Genomic DNA, 21383 nt, shown 5'->3' on the forward strand with positions numbered 1-21383 from the left:
GTCTGTTAAGGGATGTAGCCACTGGTGACTTTATCTGAACCTGCCTCAAATGTCCTCACATTTCCAGCATATACTCACTGGGGAACAAATTCCCTCAAGCTAATCCTGCTGTGGGAAGCAGGAAGGGCTTCATTTGTCCTGAGTTTACCTCTTGGAAGCAAAGGAAGCCCTGCTGACCCTGTTTAGGGTCTGATTTGGGTGCCCTCTCAAGTGCCCTCTGTGAAACTCTGCTTGGTGTTGGTCTGCTGGCGCTCAAGAGACTTCGCCTTTTCAGAATTTTGTAACTGAAAGGGCTGGCTTGTGTCTCTTCAACCAGCAAGCCAGTAAAACAGGTGAGGTGGAATGTCCCCCAGAGGCTGGTACGGGGCCCCGGACCTTCAACTCAGAATCCACATCACGGCCCTGCCCCAGGGGTGGCACACAGCCCGGCCAAGGGGCTCAGCGTGAGGGAAATGTAACACCACCTGCCCCCAGCCCGACCCTCCCACCATGCCCTGGACGAGCAGTCATTCTGCGCACGCTCCATTATCACAAGGACATGAAGCCTCACAGCGTGTCGGGGCAGCCCTGCTGCCCCTCAGGGCTGGTTCCGTGGCAGGTTTGCCTGTTGGCACCGGCTCCACGACAGCCATCGGAGAGCTGAAGATACTGTCACGGGCTTAATGGACTACTGCTATTCAGCTTCTACTCAGAGTTTGCCAAATACCTCAGCCTTCCAATTTCTCTCTTGTAGCACATCCCAGTTTGAGTGTGCCCTTGTTACTGGGACCCTCAGTAGGAGCGACATTCTGAGTGGGGTCTGATCAGCTCAGGGGGTGGAGGCAGCCACCTGCCTTCTTTTCACATATGTGCCCAGGCTTCTAAGCATCTCAGATACGCATCTTAGACTCCAAGCCAGACAGAAAGCACAGTGCTGGCTGAGATCCCTGCACTGGCGGCTGAGCCCTGGGCTCCAGGAGATTTGACAGGACAAAAAGAGAAAAAAGGATGAAAGATTTGACAGGAGATGAAGAATGGTTCAGAACAATGGGAAATGAGAAGGTTGGCCACTGGCACGACCTGAACTCTGTCCTCTTGCAGGTCTCTCCCTGCTTCCTGAGGTCTGAGGGGGGTGAGGGGGCAGTGCCCACCACTCTATAGCCCCAGGGCATAAGGCCAGATCCCAGATGACAGACGGGAGCTATGTGTTGGGTTGGGAAGAACAGTGGGAAGGTTCTGTGGGTGCACAACCCGGCGGCTTTGGCCATCATTGGCCACCAGGTGTCACTGCCACCCTGAGAACAGTCTCCCTAAACCTTTCAGAGTCCAGGGACTGGAGGTCACTTGCCCTGGCCCCTGGTCAGGACAGCCTGGCAGTTGACGGCCCAAACGCACTGAGGTCAAGTCCTCATCTGTTGGATCAGGCTTTGCCATCCATCTCCCTGCTTTCAGAGCACAGCCCAGGCCCAGCCCTCCCATATGCCTCTCAACTAGGCACTGAGTCAGCCATGACTTCGCTCTGCCCACCCCTGGTCAGGGGGTTGGCTGACCACAAGGTACGATGTGCCCTCTACTCATCACCCTTATGCTCCACTCTCCTACAAGTGCTCTTCTCGAATCAAAGCAATGAAGCTCTGACAGTGGAGCTGCAGGCAGGGAAAAGAAAGGGAAGCACGTGGCCAGCCACAGGTGTGTCCTGGTCTTGATCTGGAACATGGGCCAAGAGGCAACTCCTGGAGCTAGTACTCAAGCCAGAAGCTCTTTCAGCCTGAGCTGCCCTGGAAGCGAGAGGGGTAAGGAGCGGCACAAGCGTCAGTTTCAGCACCTAAAACTCCCCATGCAAAGTCCTGCTGTCCTGGGTAAGGTCCCTGGGCTTACACCCTTTCACTTGCACACGACCCAAGCTACTCACGGGATGCCAATGCTGACTCCAGTGTGTAGGGGCTGTTTTTAAACACTGATCACAACCGGGAACTCACTGGACAAACACGTACTGAAATGGCATCACACAGTGAAGGATAGGCGTGGCCTGCCTGGATGGGAGCATTTTATCCCTGTCATTTGCATATGACTCATCACATGGTGAGGATACAAAGCAGGCTGACTTAGTTGTGTTATTATGTTTGACTTTTCTGTGAATGACTGGATGTGCCAGGGAAGACCACTTCCAGCCTTGTGTGCTCACGATGTGATCCATAGCTGAGTGCCAGGTACTCTGCAATGCCCTAGAGATACAACAGTGACAGTCCCTACTCTTGAGAAGCTTACGCTGTAGTTTAAGAGAAAAAGAAAGTGATGAGAACAATCTTTGCAGATAACAAATGCTATGCAGAAAATTAAAGGGTAGCCGATAGCTCGGTGGTGACTTAGCACTGGATGACAGAGGAAAAATCAGCCTCATCGTCGTGAAGGAGTCAGCCATACAAACAGAAGGGGACAGCGTTTCAGAGAGAAAGCCCGGCAGATACAAAGGCTCCTCCGCATGATGGGGGCACTGTGAGCAGGAGCTGAGCTACTCATCACCCTTATGCTCCACTCTCCTACAAGTGCCCCGGGGAAACTGGGAAGAGGAGCAGGTGGGAGGGGGAATGAGTTCTGTTTTGCAGTGTTACATTTTGGATGCCTTTTACAGGAAACCCTCTACTTGGGAAAACTCATTCCTTACTAAGTTTCCTGTCTTAACTGACAGATACCTCTTCAAAGATTTAAGTTGTAATGTTTACAGAGTAAGATAATGCTTTCTATAGGGTGGAGAATGTTATTTCGTGAATGCTCTTTTACTAAACTTTTATGCTTCATATATCATTTTATTATGATCTGAATTGTATTGCTTAGGAGAGATGTTAGCAACTTCTTTTGCTTTGGTTGAATCCTTCATTTTACACGTGAAGGTGCCAAGACACAAAGTGGGAATGACCAGGTCACCTGGCAAGTAGTCAGTGACAGGGACCAGGTGACCTCAGGTCTCCTGACTCAGCAGAGCCTTCGTGCTAGTTCAGCCTCCCTGTGGGGGGCCACAGCAGTGCCACACACATCTATGAGAGGACTTCAGGAACCCTTAGGGGACCCAGAGCAGCCCAGTTTTGTTGATCTTGTTGGGGTACGGCAGGCTCTTCTCTGTCATGAATGCTCCAAGCAGCTGCCCAATTTTCTCTATATTTCTGTTTTTCTCAGGGTTAAAAGTTGTAAGGGGCCCTCCCTGGTGGCGCAGCGGGTTAAAGCGCAGCACTAAGAAGCTAAAGCCACTTCCGCATGAGTTCAATCCCCGCCTGCCCCGGAGGTGACCACATGGCGTGGCAGACCTCTCCTGACCCGCCCGCTGCTCCCCTCAGCAGTGGACTTCCTAGATCTGTCTGTTCTACTCCCCGCTCTGTCTATGGTGAAGCCTCTCACCGCCTCTGAGCCTCTGGCCTGTATCCCAGTTCTGTATGCACAAATAAATAATTTTTTTTAAAAAATAGCTTTAAAAAAAAAAGTCCTAAGGGGCTGAATTGGCACTCAGCCCCTAGAATAGGTATGGGGAGAGTCAGTATGAGGGATCATCTCCATTCCCATGGCTGAGAGAGACAGTGTGGGCTAACAGGCAAATCTAGGCCAAATATCTTCACTCTATCAGAGCCAAATCATAAACTAACCACAGACCTGATATTTTTTTTTTTAACCATGAAAATTTTCTTTATTGCCTTAAGGCTAGTATAGTATTTAAATAATGGGCCTGTTATCTCCAATAAGAAATTAAGTTCATTCTCCTAATTACCCTCCCAAATTTCTCTAGTCATCAACACACCTGGGTAGAGGCACAGATTCTTGAAGTTGGCCAGTCTCGAGTGCTGGCTTCACAATCCCACCCGCGGGGGTACTCCTAAGTTGGATACAAGAGCCAGGCTGGCCCTGCTGATCCAGAAGCTCCCTGCAGCCAGCAGCATCATGACGATGGATATGTTTGTCTCAAAACTTGTCTTAGAGCTCAAAAGGTAATCAGCTGTCATCCCACTTACTAGTGGCAAAACCGAGACACAGCGAGGGGACTTACAGCCCTGCTACTTTAGTTAGGTCATTTTCTATAGCTGTATTTCTTTTTTTTTTTTAAGATTTATTTATTTATTCGTACAGAACTGGGGTACAGGCCAGAGATGTGGAGGGTAAGAGGATTCACCAGAGACAGAGTGGGGTACAGAACAGGCAGATCTACGAAGTACATTGCTGAGGGGAGCAGCGGGCTGGTCAGGAGAGGTCTGCCACGCCATGTGGATCTCCTCCGGGGCAGGCGGGGATCGAACTCATGCGGACATGGCTTAAGCTTCTGTGCTGTGATTTAACCCGCTGTGCCACCAAGGAGGGCCTAGCTGTATTTCTTATACATTATGTTTCTGGGTGTCTTAAGCAGAATATGAAATACTGACTGAAATGTAGCTCTTCCTTTGGGTCCATTATTATAATGCTTATCAACTCTGCTACTGTGCAATGATTCCATGAGAGTCCAATGACAAGAAAATAAATGAGGGGTGAACCCAGATTGCTTGTCATTTCTTTCCCTCCCTCCCCACTCCCCTGCCCCTGGCCCTTTCTTCTTCTCCTTATTCTTTTTATTCCTTTAGAGCCCATTATGTGGCTTCTGGTTACATTATAACACAGGGTGGCACCAACCTCTGGCAAAGGGAATGATGATCCCAAAGGCCAAGCCAGAGGCTGCTTACCTAATCAGCACAACAGATAACCTTTACGGGTGCTTATTCTGTGCAATGCCACATTTGAGGTTCTTCACTCTTTCTGACTCCCATATAGATGTAGATGTTATATCTCCTGAGTCACTTGTGAGGACCTTGTCCAAAGTCATGCAGCTGGCAAATAGAGGCCCAGGATTCAAAGCCCACACTCTGAATAGCTATTCTAGTCTATCAGCGTGAAGCAAAATTTAAAAGAAAAAAGACATCTGGGAGAATCATCACATGCGAGTGATACAACTTGAGCCTCAGAAAGGGTAGCAACTTCACCTCAAAGTTACACCACTGTTTAGGAGAGTCCGGCTAGGCTCTCCCTCTGGCTCACTGTCCCAGGTATGTCCCCTTCATTACACAAAAGTTTGGGTTTGTTTTTTGAAAAATGAGGTAACTGGCTTGGGCACCTCAGGCTCACCTCCCTTTTTCTGGCCCCTCCTAGGGCCACAGAGCCTGCCTGGCACAAAACCTCACTATAGGCCCCCATTGAGCCACTGCTGGGACACTGTCACTGGGAGCTGCCCAATCAGGAGTCTACTGAATAAAGCAGCTCCTCTCCCTCAGAAAGGCAAACTTCTACTTTGCGTTTCAGCTCATCATTCTCTCCAGACAGCAGAATTCTCAGACACACCTGCTTTCTCTACAAATGAGGTGGGCCTGTCACCGACAGTGACAGCGTGAGATATGCCCTAGCCTTTCCTTAACAACCTCTCACAGCTGGAAAGTAGGAGACTCTTGAGCCCCAGGAAGCTGAGAGGCTCGGTTTTCCTGGAGACTTCAAGTTCAGAGGGTAAAGATTCAGGACTCGATTTGTGGACAGCTCTATAGCTAATAAGGTAGGAGGCTCAGGAGAGGCCCTGATGGTGGAAGATAATCAGCACTTGGGAAGGAAGGAAACAGGGTTGGATGGGGGGAGAGACGGCCCTTAGGTCCCATCCAGCCTCTGTGTATTGGGCCTCTGCTCTGTGCTAGAGCCACTGCCATCCAGTCTCTTCCCATCTGCTTACCTGTGGCTGCTGGGTGGTTAAGGGTCTCTGAGGAGACAGGACAGGTGTCCTGGACAGCAGCTGGTTCATCTTGCTGACAACTAGTTCGGTGATGAGTTGTCTGTCTTCCACCTGGTGTTCCCCAATCAGTGGCATACTGCAGTCCATGACCTGTGGGAGATGTGGCCGGGTTAGGAAAGGGTTTGGAAGTGCTAAGTCCCAGTGGAGACAGGGAGGCAATGAAGCTGGAAATCTGGTCTTCAGCAACTCACGCAGACCTTTGCCCACCCCCCAGATCAGTGCTCAATGGGGCTGAAAGATGGAAGCCTGAAAGTAGCAGGGACAATGGAGAGCAAGAAGAGGGCACAGACCCAGGCTCAGAGGCTTGCACGTAGGGGAGCAGGAACACATGACCATTATTCCTTTAACTCTCCAACAGAGGCAGGAGGTTAGCTCAGCTTTCACTCTTGCAATCTCCACCTCCAAACACTCTGCCCCTGCCTCTGCTTGTGACCTGGGAGGTCTTCCCTTCCCATCTCTCTGATCCTGATTCTTTAAGGTCCAGATCACTGTTTTTCTGCCTTAAGTGTCTGCTCTCTCGGGACCACAGGTTACTTAGCTGAAAGCTCTCATTTCTGGATGAGAACACTGAGCCGCCCCCCACCACACACACACACACACACATCCACCCAGAGAGGAGTATGGCCATCCAGAATGTTCCACACCAAATGGGCCATGGAGGCGATTTGGAAGCCCACCTTGCAGACACCAAGCCTCTGCAAATTCCACCAGCTCCCATAAGGCGCCTTCTCCCTCCCAGGAAAGCCAGACAGCAATGTGTAGGAAAGACTTGTAGTGCAGTGGCCCTTGCTTTGGCATAGGCCAAAACACAGCCAGACCCAGTAAAGTGTCTCTGGGCTCAGAGAGACACCAGGACAAGTCTCCTGCTTTGGGAGACCCGAGTTCTAGCCCAGGATGAGACCCGATTCACTCTGTGCCCTGGGCACATGCTTCAGGTGTCATTCTCCTCACCTGTAAAATAAGCAGACTGGTCGCAATGATTCCCAAGATCAGCTATTGAGAATGAGAACGGTGAGATCATGGCAGCTGCATTCAGCTAGGACCCCAGGAACACAGAGCTCTGCCCCAGGCGGGTCAGCTGCCTGTGGACTCAATGATCTGCGCTGTGTGGCCCAGGAGACTCTAACCGAAATGCAGCTTAGGCTGCCCACGGACTTCTCAGCCAAGAGCCTGCTTCTGTCTCGGGGGTGGTCTCTTCCAGGAGACTCCTTAAACCAGACTTACCTCAAAAATGTAGTCTTTCCCATCTTTGCCATGCACAGCTTTGACAGCACAGATGTCTAGGCCACCGAACATCTCTGAGCAGGTGTCTACCCACAGCTTGTACCTGGAGGGAACAGTAGGTATCCTGAGGTGGAGGCATCAGCTCCCATTTAGCCTGCTGGCAGCCGCCAGCTCTCACCCACCCCACCCAATGCACTGCTCTTTAGTGCTCACAGGCCCCTGTCCAGCCTGCCCAGACAAAAGTGGGCTCCAACTCCTCACAGTGGCCTTCCCTGGCTTTTCCAGCCATACCAACTACTCCTTTCCCGGTGCTGCCAACGTATGTCCAGTCTTTGTGGCCACACTTTGGCACTGTGGATACTGTTAATTGGCTACTTGGGCCTCTGTGCTCTAGATGTCCCATCTGCGGGCACCTATCCTCAGGCCCCCGATTTAGCGCTCCTCATCCAGGAGCTTCCCTCTCACCACGCTGGGGACGCCCCCTCCCTCTTACCGGTCTGACATGGCGATCTGCTCAAGCATGGCCGAGCCAGTGTTCGTCTTCCAGTTCCCTGAGATGGAGGTCCTCCTGCAACACGCCCCGCCGGGGACGACAGGCAGTAAGCAACACCAGCAACCGGGGGCAAGAAACTTTCCAGAAAATTAGATTACTGCTGCTTTTCTCCCACACAGAGCCCACACTATAGCCCGAGGCTATCGTCTGGGCACCTCTGCCACCCGCCCACCTGGTGTGCCCTCCCCTTCCAGCAGGGCTCCAGCTCCCACTCCCTGGAGCACCCCCTCATCTTTTCAGCCAGCTGAACACTTGCTTTCCATAGAACCCCAGTGGGACCTTGCTAAAATTCACCACCTTACACTTGCCTTTTACTTCACTTTGAGATAAGCCTCTCTCTACAAGTCTGCACATCCCTGGTGTTCCCAGCAGCTTACCAGTGACTGGGCTGCCTGGTACATACAAAGTAGACCGTGGGGGTCCTTCGGGTTCCTGTGTATCTCTCTCAAGGGTCCTCCCTCGCTTACTTTCTCATCCATCTAACCTTCCGAGGACCAACAGTCTCAGCAAGGTGACACTGCACAAGTCAGTCACCCTGTTCAGGCTTCAGTTGCCGTGCCCATCAATGGAGTCGCTGGAATCAAGTCACTACTTCTCTGCTGCGCCCCCACACCTTACACCCTGGGGCATGTGCTGGAGTCAACTCATTTCAGACTGAGGAGGAGAACGACAACCTGGTTTCTGCTTCTGGATTTGCCCTGGACTGACCAGTGGTGACCTTAGCGAATTGCCTTACCAATCTGAATCTTACTGCTATCAACACAGGGCTCTGGGCCATCATGAGGACTGACTGACTGACTGATACAGGCTTAAGTACCTGTAAAAAGCACCAAAAACATTCTTTTCTAATGATTAGCCCTCCCTCAGACCCAGTCAAGAGGAAGGGACCCAGGGGATAGGAAAGCCCAGCCCACACCCTGAGCCCATCATCTGTTGGCCTTACCACACACCAGCCAAGGTGCTGGCCTCCACCCATTGGTCCCCAGAAGAATGGTCCCCAGGGATCTGACTTGAGCACTGGAATGCCACATATAGGGTTAGCTGCCAGCCCCAAGGTAACCCGTGAGTGGTCGATGTGGAAATGACAGGCTTTCCAAGCTCCTCCCTCACCCCATGCCCCTCCCCTGAGCCTCATTTCCAACCCCCTGTAGTAAGTAGGCTGGGCTTCTTGCTCCTGCTTTCCAGAAAAGAGATAAAGACCCGGAAAGGTCAAGTGGCTGTAAATATAAAAACCCAGGACTCAGCAGTGTGAGAGCATTCCCGCACACAGTACTACAGAGTTACAAAACAGAGTCCTTGCAAAATCTGAGTAGAAACACAAAGATGGGTCATAACAGAAATAGCACTCTCTTCCTAAGGTAGGTGGTTTACAGGTGTGTCCCCAGGTGGTTTACAACCTGCCCCTCAAGGGCCAGGGTAGAAAATCACTCACACCCACCTGCCCGGCACAGAGCCAGGGCAGAACAGGGCCTCAGAAACTGGGCGAGTATTGATACGGCTCCTTTCATCAGCACTTCAAAGTTTATCGTGTTCCCTGAGACTGCACTTCTTACCTCCCTCTAACAGCAGAGGCAGGGCACAGTCCACACAGGCTACCTGGGGTGTGTGGGCCCAGGGACATCACAGGTCACTCAGTGATAGTTCCAGGGCCTTGCAGGCATCTGACCTCTGCAGAGGACCCACATTATTGTCACTGATAGTGAACGAGAAGAGAACCTTCTTTCCACCAAACATGGCCAACTGGGTCTCTGGGTAAGAGCTAGGGGAAGGGAGGAATCTCAACCCTTGTCTTGGCTGCTTCAAGTAAACTGCTCTTCCAGGAGCATGGGGAAAAATTTGGGGAAGAGGAGCTAAGACACCTAACCTTTCCCCAAATAACTGATGGAGCCCTACAGATAGGGCTGCCAGGCTTTCCTTATGCTCAATTAAATTGCTCTTGGAATTGCTAACCCTTAATAATGTGGTGTCTCCTTTCCAGGATCAAGACACTTGCTTACTATCACACATGTTTTGTTTTGTGTTGCTTTAGGGGATTCACTGCTGGAAGACAACAGATGTGCTCTCCTGAGTCCCATCAACACAGACTTTCCAGCTGCTTGTAGCCGGGGTTCCTAATGAACATGTCTTTTTATGTGACCCTGTGTCTCTCTTTGTGCGTAACTTTAGAACAGCTCTACACGCTTTTCTGAAGTAGAAAGACATTAAAGAAAAGCTGCTGGCTTTAAAAGTAGGAATCTAGCCGATAAAGTTGCGAACACCCCACGCCTAGTTCCCGACACCCCATCCTGAATGTTTAGCAGGGTCTGCTGTGTGCCCCTGCTGCACAGCATGGTTTGGCCATTCCTGCCAGAGCACTCAGCATCCAGAGGTGGAGGAAACAGCACAGTGTGTGAAGGGAGCTAAAGTGGAGAGGAGGTGTACAAGGGAGAGGTTCCCAGCTCCAAGAGTGGGCAGCATGACACTAGAACGGGCGAGAGAAGAAAAGTGGAAACAGATGGTAGGCTGCTCAGCCTCGGAATCTGCTCAAGTCCTGAGTGGCAGAAACCAAATTCACGCAGATAACTCTTTATAAAGAACAAACCAACTTACATTTGAGAAAAAGAAAGGGGCAATTAGTGAAGTCATTTGCATTCTTGTGTGGGGTAGTCTTGAAATCATTTCTTTTTCCAAATGCTAAGGGAGAAAATCTTTCACTTTCCACTCTAGCAAATGGGCACCCCGAGGTGGAGAGTCTTGTCTTGGAACCACCAGGGTTCATGCCCTATTGGAGACTGGGCTGCCAGGGCACGCCAGCACCCCAGGAGGCTCAGCCTCTGCGCGGGCTGCAGACAAGGATGAGCCACTCACATGTAAGCCTTGTAGTTGTTGCCTATCTTCTGGACCCGGATGTCGTACTTGGCGTCAATGAAAGGCTCCGCGGTGGCATAGGTCTGGGTGAGGGCCACCACACTAGCGATGTCCTGGAAGTCATAGTGGTTTTCTACCTTGACCTGGTGTTGGAGGGGGTATAGAAGGAGAAAAGGGGGTACACACACGCTGAGGGTCATGAAAGGCCAGAGTCTCCCAACCCAGCAGAATGCTTCCTCGCCAGATGCAGCCTGGATGCCCTCTCCCCAGGAAGCCCCTTCCTTCCTGCACCCCAAGACTATGGGGCCACCCACCACAAAGGGCTTAAGGCGGCCTGCCCTCTGCGTGTTGAAAGAGGTCTGTCTAGGGAATATTTGTGGCTTCACAGAGGCCAAGTCAGCGTCTCCTGGGAAAGAACCATAAGTTACAGAGGCAGAAGAGCAGTCCATGACCAGGCTCTCTGCAAAGGGTCATCTTGGCCTTAACCGCCAAGCAGTGCAGGTCCGGATCCTACCTTGCCCATGCCAGAGTGAGCGTGGCCAATCTTCACCACCACCGGGAATGTGGGCAGTGTTAGCTGAAAGCAGAGGGAAAGGCATGAATTGGTCAGACCGCCTGTTTCTCTGTAATCCTACAAATATTTTCCTTGGGAACACCCTTGGCAGGACACAAGGTGTGTGATGGCGGACTGGCTCCCTCATTTTGTCCAGAGAGGGAACCACAGTGACAAGAGCAGGATCTCGCCACCAAGGGGCCTCTTGAGCAATTGATCCCATGAGCGGCTATGCTCAGCTCAACTTGCACCATGCGTCAGAGCCAGGCAGAGCTCTGGGCACAAACTGACAATGGACCTGCCGAGCTGTGCTGCACCCCTGTGAATCAGCAGCTGGTCCTGGGTCTCCCTTATGTGGAGAAGTTTCTTAGTGTCTGTAACAAGTGGTCTTAGGTTAATAACATTCTATAGAACGCCCAGATCATATAGAGTTGCAAGGAAAAAAAGCCCCCAGGAGGGAGATGTTGGAGTTGGGGGTTTAACCCCCTAGTCCCCAAACAAGTACCAGATCAGAAGATGGGCCCCAGCCTCAGAACAGCACATGTAATGGCCCCCAGTTCCCTGTTTCAACAGACCCCAGGATTCCTAGTGTACACTGAGTCATCAATCAGGCAGCCCTATGGCTTGTGTCTGTCATTTAAGTCTTATACATTTATATAGGGACCCAAAGAAACCTGTGCATAGCAGCTGGGGACGCCAAGGGACTTTCTGTGGTTCCTGCTCCCTTCCAGAATGAACTGAGACCTATGCATAGGAATTTATCAAAGGCAACCGGTGAAAGCACAGTGCTACGAAGCTGTGGTAGCCACAGCAGTATAAATTCCATCCCCTGCCAGGGAGTGACTCACATGGCGTGCCAGACCCCTCCTGACCTGTCCACTGCTCCCCTCAGCAGTGTATTTCAATCTGCGTGTTCTGCTCCCCACTCTGTCTCTGGTGAATCCTCTCACCCCCTGCATCACTGGCCTGTACCTCAGTTCTATATGTATAAATAAATAAATCTTTTTTAAAAAATTAAGATAAAAAAGCTTAATTTTTTTTCAAAGAATTTATCAAAAGGACGCACCTTTGCCCACCTCCTCTATCTTCCTCGGGTCTAGCTCCGCAGGGAGGGGCTTCCTTGGCTAGGAGAATGGGGGTGGGGGTGCTGGCAGCTTGTCCTCTCCCCAGGGCTTCCTACTCTACTGGGTTTACACTGAGGATTTGGACAGGAAGTCAAGGTGACCGACCCCTGTCCACACTCTGTGGTTGACTGCACAGGCTTGAATACAGTAGCAGTGTGGCTGCAAACATTTAACTCAGTAAATGCTGAAACAGTCGTTGACTCTGATTTTTTTTTTTTAAGGGCAGGGCCCCAGCCCACCTGTAACTGTGTAAGCGTTTCTACTGGCAAACCCTCCCTCTTTGCAAAACAGCAGAGAGTTCCTGCCCACCTGTGGCTATGCAGGTGCCTCTTTTTTCTTTCTCCTTTGCTTAATAAAACTGTCCTTTTAAAATGTAAATAATAATAGTAGTTAATTAATTAAAAGAACTCGTCCAAGCTACCTGACTTAGAAACTTAAAACAACCGAGGTCATGGTGAGGAGCCCAAGACCACTACCCCTCAGCAGCAGCGGCAGAGACGAGCAACCCTGCCCTTCCCCTCCGCCCCTCCCCTTGGTGCTTTAAGTCACTGCTTCAACTCTGCGTGGGGCAAACCCCGAGCAGACCTGGCCTCAGCCAGAGAACACACACACCTTTGGGTGGGTGGGTGATACTGCATGTAAACCCAGACAATTTGAATTTTAATAAATACAACTTTGGAATCTGAATGTCCCTTTCCTCATGTCCCTCTTTGTCATTTCCCTCCCCATGCAAAGCCCAGTTTTTCTTGTTCTGAACCTTGCTTTTTTCTCCCTCTTTCATTCTTTCATTTCTCACCAACACCCCAAATTCACACCAAACAGTTTAGTATGCCAAGGCCTGTTTCTGTGCAGCGTGGGTGTTTGGTGAGCGCAAATATAAAAACTCAGTATTCATCACTCACAGCAGATCCTGAAGAGACTGAACTCTACCTCGAGGTAGCCATATTTTAGCAGAAGAGCCACAAAACTTCAAAGAACTGCCCTCCGAGGCAGGACTTTCAAAACGATGCTTTAGAAACCCTGGATGGAGGGAAGGAGCGCTGACTAGCGTCAGGATGGGCTTTCCGGTGGGCTCCTCCACGCACCTCCACCTGGCTGCTCAGCGCAGCTGTCAAATGAAGAGCCCTCCCCCAACGCCAATGCTGGTGGTTCTGGTGATTCTGGGCGGTGGTGAGCCAGCCTGGATGGCAAATCGCATCCCACCCAGGCTGGCTCAGCATTTCCCATTTCTGTCTTTTCAAACATCACGAGCACACCAATACGAAAGGATGCTTTGGAAGGAAATAATGTTGACTCTCATGAAAAGCCCCCATGGAACTGAAGCACAACCAGATACAAGGGAGTGTTTGACCTGTGAATTTCTGGCTTTCTGGCAGAGGCTAGTTGAGCCTGGGGCCAAGAACTCAAGCTTGGAAGTCCTGTAATTCAATTCCACTTTATGGAGAAGAAAGTGAGGCCCAGAGAGGCAAAAGCTCAGAGCTACCAGGCTGGCACCAGAGCCCAGCCTCCACCTGGTGTGGACACTCCCACAGTCCCTTTCTAGCTGGGGCCGGCGAGCCCATGCTTGGTCAGAGCGGACAAGGCTCTGCTTGCAGCTGCACTAAATGCCTGCTCTGTTCTCTATGCTGCCTCGCCATATATAGCAAGACATAACTTCTCAGTGAACAGAGTAGCAGGATCCAGGCCTCACTGTGGCTGAAGGTGAGGCAGGCAGAGAGGTGATGTCCAGTGCAGTAAGCCCCAGCAGCACTGTCCTCGCCATCTGCAGGCCGGGCCCTGGGTATGGGAAAGCGTTTCTAAAGCACTGGCTGCTTTCTCAGACATCCCTCCCCACCCCCCAGCCAAACTGAGCCAAGACACACACACACCCCAACTTTCTCTATCCTGTTCCACTACTGTTTGCTGTTGCTTTGGAGCCTCATAAATAGGGCATTGAAAACACTTCCTGCAGCTGAAAGAAGCCCTGAGTAGCTTGTCTCATTCCCAGTGTGCGGCTCAGCAAGGGGTCCGTCCTTCTCTGTCACTGTCTCTTTTGCCTGTTGTAATTCCGTCTGCCTCTCTCTGACTCGCCTGTCTCGCTCTTTCTGTGTGTGCCTCTCCTCGCTCTTGTTCCTTCTGTCTGATTCAGGGCCCCTCGTCCTCGGCCTTGTGCCTTTGTTGCACTTTCTGTCCCTCTGCCCTGACACCGTAAACTCTCCCGGTGCCTTCCCTCTACTTCCAGGTCTAATTGCTCAACAGGGAAAGGGAGGCAGGGGTCCCTTTCCTGGCTTCCCTCCTCATCTTACTGTGCCTGCCGGTCAGGAGGATTGTCGTCCTGCAGCCCCGGGGCCCCAGCCAAAGGAGGGCGGAGCCCACGGGGAGGGATTGGCCCCAAGTCTAACTCATAAAGCTCGGGGCTAGGGGCACTCGCCGTGCTGAAGGGGCCCTGGAGGGGCTGTTTAGTCCAGCACCCCAGAGGCTCATTGGGGCTGGGCTGAGCAGTGTCATGCCCGGGAGCCCACGGACCGCTCCGAGCTGGGTGCTACTGCTGCGGCTGCTGGCTCTGCTGCGGCCGCCGGGGCCTGCCGAGGCGTGCAGCTGCGCTCCCGCCCACCCCCAGCAGCACGTCTGCCACTCAGCGCTTGGTGAGTCCCCAACGCCCACCCCAGCAGGTCCACCGCAGGGGGCAGTTGTGTGGGAGGGGTATGGGGAAGAGCTGCAGACCTGGAGTCCAGGGAGAGGGAGGAGCTCCAATGCCCCAGGAGCTGCAGAGCCGCTGCAGAGTCGTGGCACCCGGTCAGCAGAGCTGGCGCCATAGCAACCTCATAAGCCAGAGCCTGGCTCATGTGTAAGGAAAGAACCTTTCACACACACCCCCAGAGGCTAGGGAACTAGGGGCGGGGGAGGGGGAGTCAGGCTGCGGAGCTGGGTTTGTACCCCTTTGTCGCCAACCTGCGACTGAGATGACCCCACACCCCCACCCCACACACCTCTTGCCTTTGTGGAGGAGGATGCCCTTCCTCCACAGTTTCAATTTCTGGCAAACTCCCACTGACCCGTCAGTCTCACTCAGGCTTCCTGACCCCAGGGGCTCCCACAGCGTACAGTGTCTCTAATCTCTGTGCCCCTACTAAGCTGTGCTGTTCTGTGTGTTCTCCACTAAAGCAAGGGTCCTGCAGGATGGGCACCCTGACCTAGTCAGCTTTCAGGAGCTGGTCCCCAGTACTGGGCCACGCACAGAGGGAGAGAGAGCTTGGTAAACAACTTCTGATGAATGCCCAAAAGGCAGGAGATGAGCGCCCTCAGAACGGGCATTAATTCAATAAATGTTTATTCGTGTCCACTCTGGGTGGTTCTCTTTGAGCCCTGGGGCACACCCCCTGCCCTCCAGGGGCTCCTCCCTCCTCTCCCCTGCTACCCCCTCTACCCAGCTATATTCTGGATGCTGGGAAAGTGAAAGCTCTCGGGGTGGCAGGTAAACAGCAGAGACTGCAGGGCCCCCCAGACCAGAGGCAGGTGGCACTGCAGCTGTGTCTCCAGATCCCACTCTCACAACATGGCCCTATCTCCCCCACCAACACCTCCAAACCCAGAATTCCCCCACAGAATTCGCCGGGGCACCAGGTCATGCAGAGCTGGGCCGCTCCCACAGCTTGCTGAAGGCTCCCTCATTTTTCTCTTGGTGTGCAGTGATCCGGGCCAAAATCTCCAATGAGAAGGTCGTTCCTGCCAGTGCAGACCCTGCTGACACTCAAAAAATGATCCGGTATGAAATCAAACAGATAAAGGTACATGGGGCAGGACAGGGTGTTTCCCCTTGGGCCGGAAGGAGCAGGGTCTGTCCTGGCAGAGGGGGGCTGGTGGGGCCCACAGGTTGGCGGGGTGCTCCTGGGGGACAGGTGCTGGAGTGGGAGTGGGCCCTACAGTAACTGAGTGACAGTGTGGGGTGTCCAGCTGCCTGGAACGGGGCTACCACAGGCACCTCCCTTCTCGGGGATACACCAGACTGAGCATTTTAAAAGAAAGAAAAGACCCAGCTGGGCCATCTGTACGCACCAGACCCTGAGCTAGACTTCTGTTGAACTTTTTAGATTGAGAAGTACGAAGTTTCCCTGACCAGACAGCAGATTTTGTAATGTCTTACAGATGTTTAAAGGGTTTGAAAAAGTCAAGGATGTTCAGTATGTCTACACGCCTTCTGATTCCTCCCTCTGTGGTGTGAAACTGGAAGTCAACAGCCAGAAGCAGTATCTCTTGACTGGTAAGTTCAAGACAGGCGAGGAGCCCTAACAGGCTCTCCCAAGGTGGGGGCCCGGGGCCCTTCCGGGGGCAGCAGGCCAAGCAGGGTGGCATTTTCTTTCTTTTTAAAGATTTATTTATTTGTACATACAGAACTGGGGTACAGGCCAGAGGTCGGGGTGGTGAGAGGATTCACTAGAGACAGAGTGGGGAGCAGAACAGGCAGATCAACAAAGTGCACTGCTGAGGGGAGCAGCAGGTGAGTCACGAGAGGTCTGCTGTGTCGTGTGGGTCACCTCCCTGGCCGGGGATCGAACTTGTGCTACAGCAGCTGTGGACAGCTTCACAGTGCTGAGCTTTAACAGGCTGTGCTTTAACAGGGAAGGCCCAAGAGTGGTATTTTCTTAGGCATAAAGTACAGGCAGCCTCTGGCTTGCAAAGCAATGGGCGCTGGTAATGGTGACCTTGGTTGTTCCTTCCTACTTCAAGACTGGGGTGGTTCTCCCAGCTCAGATTAGCTGGTCCCATTTTCAGACCATTTTTAATTGGTGTCTTAAGTCAGAATCTGCCCCTCTGCATGCCCCCTGTGGGCTGGGCTGTGCCCTCTGCTCTCTGCCACTGACCTGACTGCCTGAGGTCTGCACTCTATTCTAGGCCTACTGGCTGTGGTTCTCAGACCTCTCCTACCTTGACCACTCTCTCAAATGGGCCCCAGGCAGCCCTCATTCCTTCTCTAGCACAGCAGCCTGCACTGAACAAACACTACAGGTGAGGTCTTCCCTGTCCATGGGGCCACACTGTTGGTCATTGGGATCCTAAGTGCTTCACTTGCACCCCTGGCTCTATTCTGGGGATACAGTAAACCACAGGCCCTAACAGGAGACTTGAGCTACTGTTTCTGTCTCCAAAAACCTGGGCCCAGGCAGGTACCCTACCCTACCACCACACACACACACAGTGAACTGGTTGGAAAGACAGTTAAAGAGCCACAGAAGAAGGCGATTATGGTTGAATACAATACCAAGTTACTCTGTTGTCCAGGACAGAAGGTTTCCACGGGGCAGTGAACAATGAGGGTGCCTCAGTGGGGAGGATCTGTCTGCCCACCCACCCAACAGTGGCACCACCACCTCCTCACTGCTGCCTTGGGTGGAGACATCAACACAAGTCACGGTGCTTAGGGGACAGCAGGCCAGATATAGCTCTTGAGAAGACCTTGGCTTGGGAGATTGTCTGGGGAGCCTCCCCAGTGCTAAGCAAGTGGGGAGGCTGCGGAAGGCAGAGCAGATGCAGAGCACACACTGAGCGCCTCCAGTGCCCAGGATGGGAGGAGGGTCAAGTCTAACCAAGGTAGGAAAAATGACAAAGGCAAATCTGCTGATCAGCATCAGCTGGAAGGCGCTCGTGTTGGAAGTGGCCAGCACTGAAAGCCCCTGGACCAGAGGCCTGGCTCTCCAGCTTGGTCTCCTGTACCTATCGGTGACAGACCCAGACCTGAGCTCACTAGGCCAGCCTCAGGTAGTGTCCTACTGACCCAACCCTCTGCCTTCTCCCCAGAAACCCTCCCCCATTTGCCTGGCAGAGGACTCCCACCCACTTGGGAAGGCCCAACTCAGCCTCCTCTTCAGAGGCACATTCCCTCCCCGCCCCTTCCCTGCAGTAACTGTTTCTTTTCATTCACCTGTGCCTGGTGCATCACCACACAAGCCTTGGTTTGCCTACTCTGCCCTAACAGCTTTGCAGCCCTGGGGGCAGTGTTCCTGGCATACTGATTTCTGTATTCCTGGAGCAGGTCACAGGAGTTGCTCAGGGAGTAAGTGGCTGAGAAGTGTGGGCTTGAGTGTTGAGGGGTGGGTGGCTTGGAGAGGGCCTTCTGCTGAAAAGGGTCTTTGGAAACCAGGAAAGAGTTCACAGGCCAAGAAGGGGAATTTTCCTGTGGGGAAGGAGAGAGGCTGCCAAGGTGGTTTGGTATCCGTGGTGGGAGATTGGCGGACTGGAAGGGGGACGGGCCCATTTGTAACCAAACATCTTCTCTGGACCCCTAATTGTGCCTGGAACTTTATATTGTCATTGAACCTCTCAACCGCCTTAATCCTCCCACCTTCCAGCTACGCATTTCCCTGGCTTTCTCGGTTTACATATCTGATAAAGGGTAGAAAAGCAGGGGGTTCCACCAGAGGCCAACTCCAAAGCCATGTCCTCCTCCCTCCACCACGCCCAAGGAAAATGCCTTCCTGCCGTAACTCTGTCTGTACAAACATCATCTCTGAATCCATGAAATGAGAACTTATGAAAATTAGGCAGGTTTGTCTGTTCCCTTCGTGGGACCCCTGTCAGCACTGACACACAAAAAGGCACTCTCCAGAGGCTGAAATTCTGGGCTCCTCAAGGCCCTGTGCCCCTGAGGCTCATGTGCCAATTCCTGAGGCTGTTTTCCCTCCATGCCCCCCAAAGGTCAGATCCTTGGTGATGGAAAAGTCTTCATTCATCTGTGCAACTACATTGAGCCCTGGGAGAATCTGTCCTTCTTGCAGAGAGAAAGCCTGAATCACCACTACCATCTGAACTGCGGCTGCCAAGTAAGAAATGTCCATTTCAACGTCTTTCGGGGCTGGGGCTGGGGCTGGGAGCCCTGCTGCCTCTCCCTTTCTGTAATCCTCTCTTCCTCACGCACTTATTCATTTACTATGTCTGACACGCGAGGGCTGCCCAGGGTCAAGCTTTATATGGGATAGATAGATGGCCCATAGTCCCTGCACCATAGATGCCGAGGATCTCAAAGTGTCCATTCTGGCTGGGAAGACAGACGGTATAAAGTGGACTAAGGCAGCACAGCTACCATTTAAAGAGAGTCTACTTCGTGCCCAGCCCGGTAATGGCCAGGGCCAATGTCTATTTTAAATATCTAATTTAGTCTTTGTAACAAAGACTAAATTAAGCTTCCCATTTTAAGGTGAAGAAATCAGTGCCCTAGGAGGGGAAGGGGCCAGCTCAAGGTCAGTGGTAAGACCCACCTCAGAATGTCTGACTTCAGAGCTGCTTCAGAGAGGCCTCACCCGGGACAGGAACGTAGGGGAGTCTGGAGATCAGGAAAGCTTCCCCAGGCATAGCCCATGAGCTGGGCTGCAAGGGTGGGAAAGGGGGGGAGCGGCCAGCCTGCTGACCTGGACATTGTGTGGCTGTGACCCCAGATCACCACCTGCTACACAGTGCCCTGCACCATCTCAGCCCCCAACGAGTGCCTGTGGACAGACTGGCTGCTGGAACGGAAGCTCTATGGATACCAGGCCCAGTATTACGTCTGCATGAAGCATGTAGATGGCGTCTGCAGCTGGTACCGGGACCATCTGCCCTTCAGGAAGGGGTTTGTTGACCTCATCCAGCCCTAGTCAAGGCAGACCACCACCTGCCTTCAGGAGTCCTGCAGCCAAGCCAGGTCTCCAAGCCTGCAGAGCTCTGGCCGCTGCCACCAGTCTCATCAGGGCCAGCCAGGGGAAGCACAAAGTGGCTGGCCTGCCAGCACTAGGGCCAGAATGGGCATGCTCCCCCAAACCCTGATCAGTGCTGGGAGGTAACCTAGCTCTGCAACCTGCCCTCAGTCCTTCTCCCCTGCCTCCCAAACCCTTCAGTCTAGCTAGTACTTGTTATTGAATGTTTTGATTCTGACTTATTTTGTTTCTCAAAGCTTGAACCATCCCTTTTTCTTCGCACGAAAATGAGTTTTCTCTTACCTTAACTGGCCTGCTAGGGAGGTATGGGGCAAACTGCACCTAGGCAAGGGTGTGGCCCTGGCATGTGCACCCAGAGGTGCATCATAAGCACAAATCAGTATCACAAACAGGCTGGCAGGGAGGGAGGAAAGAATACCCACTGAGGCAGTGTGTCCTCCTCTCCTGTCTCAGCTCATCCTCTTATTCACTTTCTCTCGGAGGGTGTGCGCTGTGGGGCACAGGATCAGAGTGGGGACCTGCCTGGGCCCACACCCACTCTATACCCTGGGCTCCCAGCAGAGGCTCTGGGCCAGTGAGCACACCTCTCTAGACAAGACTTAGATATTCTCTCTCCAAGTTAACAACTGATGTCCACAGGCTTCTCTTCTATTTTTTCTAGAAAGAAAGATCCTTCTCTGCTAGGCTACTAATATCTTCATTCCTACTTCAGAGTTGTTTTTTGTTTGTTTGTTTGTTTAACCAAAAAGGTCTGTCCTTATAAAGTTGAAATCCTACCTTGGGAGAGATTCAGACACCACAGAGAGATCTAATGAGGTCCCTTTCATGGGCAAATTTCAGGATAGAGGAGAAAGAACACAAGGGCCCCAGGGGACAGGGATGGTAGATGAGGAATACAACTTGCCCAGGCTTCAGTTTTCTTGGGGGGCATGGGGGGAGAGGGCTGGGGCAGCCCTGCTAGATGCTGTAACAGGAATAGCCAGTGGTGAGCCCCCAGAGAGCTCCTCCACCCTTCAGCTCAGTCCCTCACCACTGGGTCCTGGACTCTGAGAACTCAGAGCACAGATGTTGGGGTCTCTCAGGCTCTGCAAGATTTCCCAGTTTGGCCTGAGGGGGAAGCTCTAGGGTCGGTCTCAAGAGTTTGCCAAGGACAAAGACTTAACCTTTAAAAGCTTCTCGGGGGCAAGCACAAGGCTGCTGTTCATCCTCTCCATGTGCTGAGCTGCCAAGCAGAGCCCCACACCACATGCCAGAAGAAGGCTGCTGATTCACAGAAATGGCGTACATGGCGATTCCTTTGGGGGAAAGGAGTGGGAGGGGGCACAAGCATGATTTCTGTCCTAGACACAACACTTAGAGTGCCAGGGTTGGTTAAGTGGGACCATCAACAGGCCGACATAGGCCTGGGCCAGAGGGTGTGGGCTGTGGGTTGTGAGGGTTGAGTTCCAGGTTGCTATGGAAGAAAAACAGCAGCAGCAGCCTCTGTACCACCCACCCGTCCCACCTCTGCCCCTGCTGACATCTAGCTTGACCTCGGAGAAGGCATGGGGTCATCCTGACCTTACTGCTCTCTTGAGGGAGCCGAGGAAATGCAAGGCTTGGTGAATAATCACAGCAACAACACCCCTACGGTGCTTCCAATTTTCCAGAA

General features: G+C 52.5%; 2 protein-coding genes across 2 annotated transcripts in view; one reads left to right on the forward strand and one right to left on the reverse strand.

The window, feature by feature from the left end:
• Nucleotides 1-21383, reverse strand: part of SYN2 (synapsin II) — a gene marked incomplete at its 5' end in the record, with an annotated part of 111755 nt that overhangs the window by 13304 nt on the left and 77068 nt on the right. The window contains 5 exons of the mRNA XM_004692370.2: nt 5705-5854; nt 6989-7091; nt 7482-7556; nt 10389-10531; nt 10903-10965. Coding sequence (XP_004692427.2) covers nt 5705-5854; nt 6989-7091; nt 7482-7556; nt 10389-10531; nt 10903-10965 — 534 coding nt within the window. The remainder of the gene's footprint in view (nt 1-5704; nt 5855-6988; nt 7092-7481; nt 7557-10388; nt 10532-10902; nt 10966-21383) is intronic.
• On the forward strand, nt 14488-20285 carry TIMP4 (TIMP metallopeptidase inhibitor 4). Its single transcript, XM_004692369.2, has 5 exons — nt 14488-14689; nt 15735-15832; nt 16191-16305; nt 18738-18862; nt 19475-20285. Exons 1-5 carry the CDS (start codon nt 14551-14553, stop codon nt 19670-19672), a joined length of 675 nt encoding a protein of 224 aa, XP_004692426.1. The 5' UTR covers nt 14488-14550; the 3' UTR covers nt 19673-20285.

This window comes from Condylura cristata, unplaced genomic scaffold (genome assembly GCF_000260355.1).
Source record: "Condylura cristata isolate star-nosed mole 26May11 unplaced genomic scaffold, ConCri1.0 scaffold00033, whole genome shotgun sequence".
Classification (NCBI taxonomy): Eukaryota; Metazoa; Chordata; class Mammalia; order Eulipotyphla; family Talpidae; genus Condylura; species Condylura cristata.